The sequence below is a fragment of the Carlito syrichta genome, unplaced genomic scaffold, assembly GCF_000164805.1.
Source record: "Carlito syrichta isolate Samal-C Ts95f unplaced genomic scaffold, Tarsius_syrichta-2.0.1 Scaffold205434, whole genome shotgun sequence".
Taxonomy (NCBI): Eukaryota; Metazoa; Chordata; class Mammalia; order Primates; family Tarsiidae; genus Carlito; species Carlito syrichta.
In genome coordinates this window covers 458,392-467,889 of record NW_007149530.1, presented here as the reverse complement: position 1 = coordinate 467,889, position 9,498 = coordinate 458,392, and the positions used below count along the sequence as shown (strand labels likewise).

Below are 9,498 nucleotides of genomic sequence, written 5' to 3'. Positions count from 1 at the left end.
CAGCAGGGCGACAGAGTGAGACTCCAACTCAAAAAAAAAGAAAAAAAAAGAATGCATTTTCTAGTCTAAACCTCCTTTTTAACAAATAAAGCCCAAGACAGTTGATTTATGCAGATACTTGGATGATTATTATAGTTGAAACTACTGCGTTTATTATCTTTGGACTAATTACTTGGTTCTTTTGCCTTACTCATGTAAATTTTGAAAGTGCTCAAAAAACTTGTTTGTATGACACAGTTTATGTTTATAAACAGATTTACTAACTAGCAGACTGTTTTGAGGGTTAGGAAGTGAATTTAATAGTGGCTTGGATGAAAGATACTAAAGGAAGTGTTTATGCTATTTTCTGTTACCTTGGTGTGTGGCAATAACATGAAGCTGGTCGAAGCTTATTCTAGGTTGATCAGGAAAAGGTTGGTATGTAAGAATGCTTTGACTCCCTTCTGGAAGGTAGCATGTAAGTGACCCTGGTAAGCAACAACTAGGTCTTGTTCATTACCTTTTTCTTTACAAGTCTAAGAACCGCTAGATTTCTATAATTCATAATGACCAAAAGTTAGCGGTGCACAGAACGTGTATGAGTGTTTTAAGTTTTATAGGAAATTAAAGTGACTTCTTGTTCATGTTGTTACCTGTTAATAACCTGGTTCTTTTTAAAAACAATTATGTTAATTTTATATTTTTGGTATTTTAAGGGAATGTAATGAACTGTTTTTGTTTTAGGTTTTTATTCACAATCCTCATACACGGAGCCAGCATTTCAGTGCATCGAGGGTCTTCCAGAGCCCCCTGGAGTCTGATGTTTCTCTTCTCAACATTAACCAGACAGTCAGCTGTCTGACCGCAGGAGTATTGAACCCTGAACTTGGTTATGATGCTCTTTTAGTCGGGACACAGACTAATCTTTTGGCTTATGATGTCTGTAGTAATTCAGATTTGTTCTATAGAGAGGCAAGTATAATCCTTTATAACTATAAAATTATCCTTACCTATTAATGCCCATTTTTTATGCCTTTTAATACCTTTATTTGTTTATTGTTATGTAACTGCTGTAGTCTAGTTAGACAACATGGAAATTCTGCCATTTACTTCTGGTTCATGTTCTTGGAACTTGTTACTTGGTCATAGTTGGTAACCACTTGGTGACACTCCAGCTTGTCTCTGTGAGGTACGTCTGGGATCTCACATCTGTCAAGATCTCCTACATATACACAACGGAATATCAGGCACCCATAAAGAAGAACAAAATCATGGCCCTAGCAGCAACTTGGATGCAGTTGGAGATCATCATATTAAGTGAACTGTCACAGAAAAAAAGAGCTGAATACTGCATGTTCTCACTCATAAGTGGTCACTGGACACTAGTCACATAAGCACAAGGGTGAGATTGGCAGTCACTGGGCACTACTAGGGGAGAGAGGGAGAGAGGAGGGAGGAGGGCACGTGACAACACAATGGGTACCTAGTCCACTCCTAGGGGGAGTGAGGGCCAGCTAGAAATTCAAACTTCACCTGCAGACTTCATTTACTACTTGTGTAGCAAATCCTCACTTGTACCCCACAACTCTAAAATAAATACATAAAAAAGAAAAAAATAGAAAGAAAAAGACCCTGTACCCATTCCACCTTCTAACCCTTGGCAAATCCTACTTCACTTTCTGTCTCTATGAATTTGCCAATATTGGATGTTTTATATAAATAGAATCATACAACAACAACAAAGATCTACTGAGATTTCAGCCAAGAGCTGGGAAGTCAGGAAACAGGCCTCCTGGTGGCCTTGCAGTAAAGTTTAGTACAATAGTTTGTAGGAGAAGCCCTTACTGTAGCCTGCCATCTACAGGCTACTGCAACTTAATACCCAAGTAATTAATATTTGTTGTAGAAAAGATAAGGAAACCAAAAGAAAAAAAAATTACCTATGATTTTTTTTATCTAGAAATAACACTTGCTGGGTGCAGTGGCTCACGCTTGTAATTTTAGCACTTTGGGAGGCAGTGGAGAGAGGATTGCCTAAGGTTTGAGACCAGCCCGGGCAACTTGGCAACACCTCATCTCTACAGTAAATCAAAAAATTAGCCAGACGTGGTGGTGTGTGCCTGTGGTTCCAGCTACTTGAAAGACTGAGGAGGCGGGATCACTTGAGCCTAGCAGGTTGAGGCTGCAGTGGCCATGAATGTGCCACTGCACTCCAGCTTGGGTGACAGAGCGAGACTCCTTCTCAAAAACAAATAAAAAAAAACCACTTAACTCTTGAATTTATTTATTTGTTTATGAGTTGGGGTCTTACTCTCACTCAAGCTGGAGTGCAGTGGCACAATCCTGGCTTACTGAAGCCTCAACTTCCTCAGTTCTGGTGATCCTCCTACCTCAACCTCCCATCTCAACCTCTTGAGTAGTTGGGACTACAGGCGCATGCTATCAAGTCTGGCTAATTTTTTGAATTTTTTGTAGTGTCTTACTATGTTGCCTAGGCTTGTCTCAAACTCCTGGGCTCAAGCAATCCTACTGTGGCCTCCCAAGCTTTGGGACTACAGGTATGAGCCACTGTTCCTGGCCTAACTCTGAAGTTATTTATCCAGATTTATATATTCAGATATCCAAGATATATTCAGATATACTTGGAAGGAAGCCAAGTATATCTGAATAATTTCTTTTTAACAAAATGAGACCAAACTATATATATCTAGCCTTTTACTTGTTTTTACCCTATGACAGTTTTATTAAGATACGATTCACATACCATTCAACTAACTAACTTAAAGCATGTAATTCAACCAGGCATGGTGGTTCATGCCTGTAATCCTAACACTTCAGGAAGCCAAGGTGGGAGGATTGCTTGAGGCCAGGAGTTCAAGAACCAGCCTTTTTTTTGTTTGTTTTGGTTTTTTTTGAGTCGGAGTCTCACTGTTTTGCCTAGGCTGGAGTGTAGTGGCACACTCATGGCCACCACAGCCTCAACCTGCTGGGTTCAGGCAATCCTTCTGCCTCATCCTTCCAAGTAGCTGGAACTACAGGCGCATACTACCACACCCCACTAATCTTTTGATTTATTGTAGAGAAGAGGTTTCACCAAGTTGTCCAGGCTGGTCTCGAACCCCTGGACTCAGGCAATCCTCTCACGCTGGCCTCCCAAAGTGCTGGGATTACAGGCTTGAGCCACCACACCCATCCAAGACCTTGTCTTTACAAAAAAAAAAAAAATTAACTGAGAATGGTGACACACCTGTTGTCCCAGCCACTAGGGTAGCTGAGGTAGGAGTATCCTTGAGCCCAGGTGTTCAAGCCTGCAGTGAGCTATGGTCATGACATTGTACTGCTGCCTGATTATGACTATCATCATAATCAATTTTAAACACTTTTTTTTTGAGTTGGAGTCTCACTCTGTCACCCAGACTGGAGTCCAGTGGCCGCTCCCGGCCACTGCAGCCTCGACCTGCTGGGCTCCGGCGATCCTTCCGCCTTAGCCTTCCAAGTAGCCGGAATTACAGGCATGCGCTACCACGCCCGGCTGATTTTTTGATTTATTGTAGAGTTGAGGTCTCGCTGCCCAGGCGGGTCTTGAACCCGCGGGCTCAGGCAATCCACTCACCTCAGCCTCCCAAAGGCGCGGGATTACAGGCTGAGCCACCGAGCCCGGCATTTTTAAACACTTTCATTACCCCAAGAATAAATCCCATCCCCATTTATAGTCACTCCCTGTTTTTCTTTAACCACCTAAACTTAGGCAACCAGTATCTCCTTTCCATCTATAGAGGTTTGCATATTCTAGACATTTCATAAATATGGAATTATATAATATGTGATCTTTTGTGACTGTCTCTCAGCATATTTTCAAGTTAATCTATGCTATAGCATGTGTCAGCAATTCATTCCTTTTTATAGCTGAATAATATTCCATTGTGTATATGTACACACTACATTTTATTTAGCCATTTATGAATGGATAGCCATTACCCAGTTAGTAGACATTCCACTTCCTGGCTGTTTGTTACATGTGGCCTTTTTATTCAGTAATATATTCTGAACAACTTTATATGAAGTTACTATTTATCTGTATATCATTCTTACTGATTTTATAATATTTCGTTGTGCTAATGTATCATAATTTGTTTAGCCAGTTCCATATTGTTGAACGTTTATGTTCCTTCTCTTGTTTTTCTGTTACAGTTGCTACTGTAATAAGCATATATCTTTGACCACTTTTCTGATTATTTCTTAAGAATTAGTTCCTAGAAATAAAAATTCTATTTTGTATTTTTTTATTGAGGCACAGTGCATACACACTACAATGCACAAACCTTAAATTTCCTTAAAAACCTTAAAATTCAATGAGTTTTGATTCCTATAACAGACACTCAGTAAAAATATTGAACTTTTTTCATCACTTCAGAAAATATTGTTGTGCACTACTCTAGTCAGTTTCTATTTATCATAGACAATCACTGTTCTGATTTCTATCAGCTTTGATTAGCTTTTCCTATTTTTGAACTCCGTACAGTTGCAGTCATACCAAATGTACTATTTGGCGTCAGTTTTCTTTTGGTCATCATAATGTCTGTAGAGAATTGTCTATGTTGTTGCATATAGCAGAAACTTTTTGTTGTTATTGCTGAGTAACATATATTCCCCTGCGTGAATATACCACATTTTGTTTATCCATTCTCTAGGCGATGGACAAGTGAGAGGGACATTTGAATTGTTTCAGTTTTTGGCAATTATGGATGAAATTTCTGTAAACTTTTTTGTGTAAGATTCTTTTGTGGATATATGTTTTAATTTTTCTTAAGTAAATACTGAGGAGTGGAATTGCTGGACTGTATGGTTTATAAGAATTTTATAACAAACTGCCATACTTTTTTCCCAGAGTGGTTGCATCACTTTACACTAGACTACATTACACTACTGCACATAAGAGAGTTGCAGTTACTCCACATTTTTTGTCAACATTTGGGGTTGCCGGTCTTTTTAATTTTAGCTGTTTTAGATGATGTGAAGTGGTATCTTACTGTGGTTTTATTTTGCATTTCTCTGATTAATAATGTAGGACACCTTTTCTTGTGCTTAGTGCCCATTTATATGTCTTTTGTGAAGTGTCTAAGTCTTTTGCCTATTTTTTTTATTGGTAATTTGTCTCTTTATTGTTGTTTTGCAGGCATCTTTTGGGTATATTGGATGCAAGTTCTTTGTTAGATTTATGTATAGTAAATATTTTCTCCCAACTCATTCTGGTAGGTAGGTGTGTTCTGATGAGCAAAGGTTTTCAATTTTTATGAATTCAAGGTGATCCGATTTTTCTTTAGTGGTTACTGCTTTTTCTGTCCTTCTAAGAAATCTTTGTCTATTTGAAGGTCACAAAGAAATTCCTTCTATATTTTTGGTCAGGACTGAAATTGAGTTTAGGACTTTAGTATTCAGGGCTCTCCAGAGAAATAGAGCCAACAGGATGTGAATATATTAGGGGAAAAGAATTTAGTTTCAGGAATTGGCTCATATGCTTGTGGAAACTGGTAAGTCTAAAATATGCATGGTGGGCTAGCATGCTGGAGACCTAGGAAAGAGCTGGTGTTGAAGCCCAAATATGAAGGCTGTGTGCTGGTAGAATCCCGTCTTCCTTGGAGATGTCAGTCTTTTCCTATTAAGGCCTTCAACTGATTGGATGAGGCCCACACATATTATGGATAGTAATCTGCTTTACTCAAAATCTACTGATTTAAATGTTAATTTTACCTTAAAAATACTATCACAGCAACTCTGGAATAATGTTTGACTGAACATCTGGGTACTATGGGTTACCCAAATTGATACTTAAAATTAACATCACAAGGACTCAGCTTTACAGTGCTAAGTTGGAAACTTTTTAAAAATGAGAATTTTTTGATAGATATTGGTAAATTGCTCCCAGAAAGACTGTCATTTCTCACCTCCCCCACAAGAATGAGAGTGCCAGTTTTCATCTACTTTTTTGCCGAGTTGGGGTCTCACTCCGTCACCCAGACTTACTGCAGTGTTGACCCTTGAGCTTAGGCAATCCTTCCGCCTCAGCCTCCCAAGTACAGGCATGCACTGCCACACATGGCTGATTTTTTTTTTATTTTTTGTAGAGATGAGGTTTTACTGTGTTGCCTGGGCTGGTCTGGAACTCCTGTACTCAAGCAATCCTCTTGCCTTGACCTTCCAAAGTGCTGGGATTATAGGCATGAGCCACTACACCCAGTCCTAGAGTGCTAGTTTTATCACACCTTAATCAATAGTGGATTATTGCTCTTTTCTAATCTGAAAAGTGAAAACTGATATATTGTGAGAATGAACACTTTTCATGTTTGTTTTTTTCTCTAGTAAATTTTCTGTTTATTTTTTTGCTTAAGGTGTTTACCCTTTTCTTATTGACTTTTATTGACAAAAATATTAACTCTTTATCTTATATACTGGAACCTTTCTTTCCTTCCAAATTCATTGTTTGCCTTTTAACTTTATTTTTTGATTGACTGATCATCTAACAATTTTAATTTCTTATGAAGTCTTTTCTTTCCTATATAGCTAATCTTTATAGTTTTCCTACTGAAAGATGATGTAAGGATTATTTTCCCATACAATTAAAAGTGTTTACAAAGATGTCCCTGAATCTTCCAAAAATAAATTAAATTATGCTTATGTAATTTATTCAGGAAATCTGAGACATTTGTTAATTCTGGATGGCGGGACTATGGGTGTTTATTTTATTATTCTTTGTACTTTTTAGAAAATTTAAAATTAAAAAGAGTAGTAGTACTAGAACTGGATAATAAGTATTAAAAAGATTTCTATCCAAAATGTTTAAAATAAATTGCAAAGTTTGGCTTTTTAAAGGCATAAGTCTTGAGTCTCTGGAGAATTTGTTCTCTAGAACCTGTGGTCCCTGAGAGTCCTGGATTATCATAGCAACTCATTGTAGCAGCTTAGTGTGAGAGCCAAAGTTCTGAGTTTTTGGGATCTGTGCTTATTCTTCCAGATTCCACAGTGACAGGTCTCAGTGAACAGCCCTGACTGCCCTCTCAGGAGAGACCATGTGGCTTCTCACAAATGAAGACAGAGGAATTTGAGTGTCCAAATAAAAATATGGATATACATTACCTTCAGTGTGCCTGCACATCATTATATCTAAGATAATATGTCCTTTTTTTCTTCTTAGGTAGCAGAAGGGGCAAATGCAATTGTGCTGGGGACATTGGGAGACATTTCCTCTCCTCTTGCAATTATTGGTGGAAATTGTGCTCTGCAGGGATTTGATCATGAAGGAAATGATCTCTTTTGGACGGTATGAAGAACAAAATCTTTTTGATACTCTTAAGCATTTGTACTTTTAGTGTTCTTTTTTTTTTTTTTTTTTGAGTTGGAGTCTCACTCTGTCACCCAGACTGGAGTGCAGTGGTTGTTCCCGGCCACCGCAGCCTCGACTTCCTGGGCTCCGGTGATCCTTCCGCCTCAGCCTTCCAAGTAGCTGGAACTACAGGCGCGCTCTACCACGCCCGGCTAATTTTTTGATTTCTTGTAGAGATGAGGTCTCGCCAAGTTGCCCAGGTGGGTCTCGAACCCGCGGCCTCAGGCAATTCACTCACCTCAGCCTCCCAAAGTGCGGGATTACAGCCTGAGCCCGGCTAGTGTTCTTTTTTTTAACCACCAACCGTACTGAATAAAAAAGAACAATATTTGTAGTTCTATATGTTAAAAAGTATATGAGTAATATGAATAATGTCCATTGTCAGTTTGTATAATCTTCTCTTCATATAGCTAATATATTTCGAGTAAGTGGAAAAAAGATGACATATTAATGATTTGGAATTTTATTTCAGGTTACCGGAGACAATGTTTATTCCTTGGCCTTGTGTGACTTTGACGGTGATGGGAAAAAAGAGGTATGTGTGGGAAGAGATACCTCTCATGTGCTGAGTAGATTTTCCCTTGACAGTAACGTTAGTGTTGAGAGAAGTGTGAGCTTCTGGTGGCTGATTTTGGTGCTCAGTTGCCTAAATGATGAGCTAACTGGCCTCATTTGTCTTTCTCCTCTCTTTAGAACAATAAATCATTTGTGCTTGTCTAATACAAGGATCTAGGCCATGGTGTTTGAAAGACACAGGAGAAGGCAGAACAGCTGTGGGGACCTCAGTCATATTCACAGTCATAAATTGCTTCTGATTCCCTGAAACCATATTAGTAAAAAATTTCCATTTTGGCCAACTTTTTCAGGAATCTAAAAGTTTTAGAGATTGGCTCTTAGTCTTTGAAATTATTCTAATGGTTACCCTAGAAATTAGATTCTTTTTTTTTTTTAAGTTGGAGTCTCAATCTGTCACCCAGGCTGGAGGACGGCAGTGGCACGCTCCTGGCCACCGCAGCCCCAACCTGCTAGGCTCCTGCGATCCTTCTGCCTCAGCCTTCCATGTAGCCAGAACTACAGGCGCACGCTACCACACCCAGCTAATTTTTTGATTTATTGTAGAGACAAGGTCTCACCAAGTTGCCTGGGCTGGTCTTGAACCAATAGGCTCAGGCAATCCTCTCGCCTCAGCCTCCCAAAGTGCTGGGATTACAGGCTGAGCCACCGAGCCTGGATGAAATTAGCTTCTTGAGCAGTCAGTAGGTGTGAAGTGCTGTGTTGAGCGCTAACTTACTCCTCTCTTGTCCATGGGGCCTAGTCTCTGGTGTTGGAAACAGAACTTCCATCTGCAGACAGAGAAAGTTGTGAAGCAGGGAGCATTTTCAGGTGCTTAGTGAAAGAGCATGTTCTAGCAAGATGAGCAGCCCACCTGGCAGGATAAAAGCTGTAGTAGCCACTTTTTTTTCACTGACTGAATCTGTCAGTCCTCCCATTAGAAAGAACTTTCTTGAGCTTTGGATAGGTAGAGGATTGGCAGTCTTGAGTGGCAGTAGCAGCATGCAAAGTATTCTGCAATTTTTTGTTTTATTTATGGAAATTTTTCTGTTTTTGCTTACTAAACTGTGTATGATTTTTCTCCCTTCAGCTTCTTGTTGGATCTGAGGATTTTGACATTCGTGTTTTTAAAGAAGATGAGATTGTAGCAGAAATGACAGAAACAGAGGTAAGAAGTGCCACCTCAGAATTATGGAAACCTTAGGCAAAATAGATCAACACAGTCAAATGTAACATCAACTGAGAGTGCTGGGACATCTTCTTATAACCCAGATGATTTAAGGATAAAAGCTGTGGGGATGATTTAAGGATAAAAGCTGTGGGGGTCAAACTGAGCCATATGTTACAGCGAAAGAAGCATTTAAAATCCTGTATTTAGGTATATTTTGAGGTCAGGTGCAGTGGCTCACGGCTGTAATCCCAACACTTTGGGAGGCTGAGGCAGGAGAATAGCTTGAGCCCAGGAGTTTGAGACTGGCCAGGGCAACATGGCAACATCCTGTTTTTACCAAAAATACTAAAATTTTCCAAGTATGGTGGTGCATGCCTGTAGTTCCAGCTACTTGAGAGGCTAGGGTGGAAGGATC

At 39.4% G+C, this 9,498-nt stretch overlaps 1 protein-coding gene across 1 annotated transcript in view; it reads left to right on the top strand.

Moving 5' to 3' along the window:
- The window catches only part of BBS2 (Bardet-Biedl syndrome 2), a 43,641-nt gene that overhangs the window by 5,524 nt on the left and 28,619 nt on the right, over window positions 1-9,498 (top strand). Inside the window, exons 2-5 of the mRNA XM_021709392.1 lie at window positions 724-951; window positions 7,172-7,297; window positions 7,833-7,895; window positions 9,003-9,080. Coding sequence (XP_021565067.1) covers window positions 724-951; window positions 7,172-7,297; window positions 7,833-7,895; window positions 9,003-9,080 — 495 coding nt within the window. The remainder of the gene's footprint in view (window positions 1-723; window positions 952-7,171; window positions 7,298-7,832; window positions 7,896-9,002; window positions 9,081-9,498) is intronic.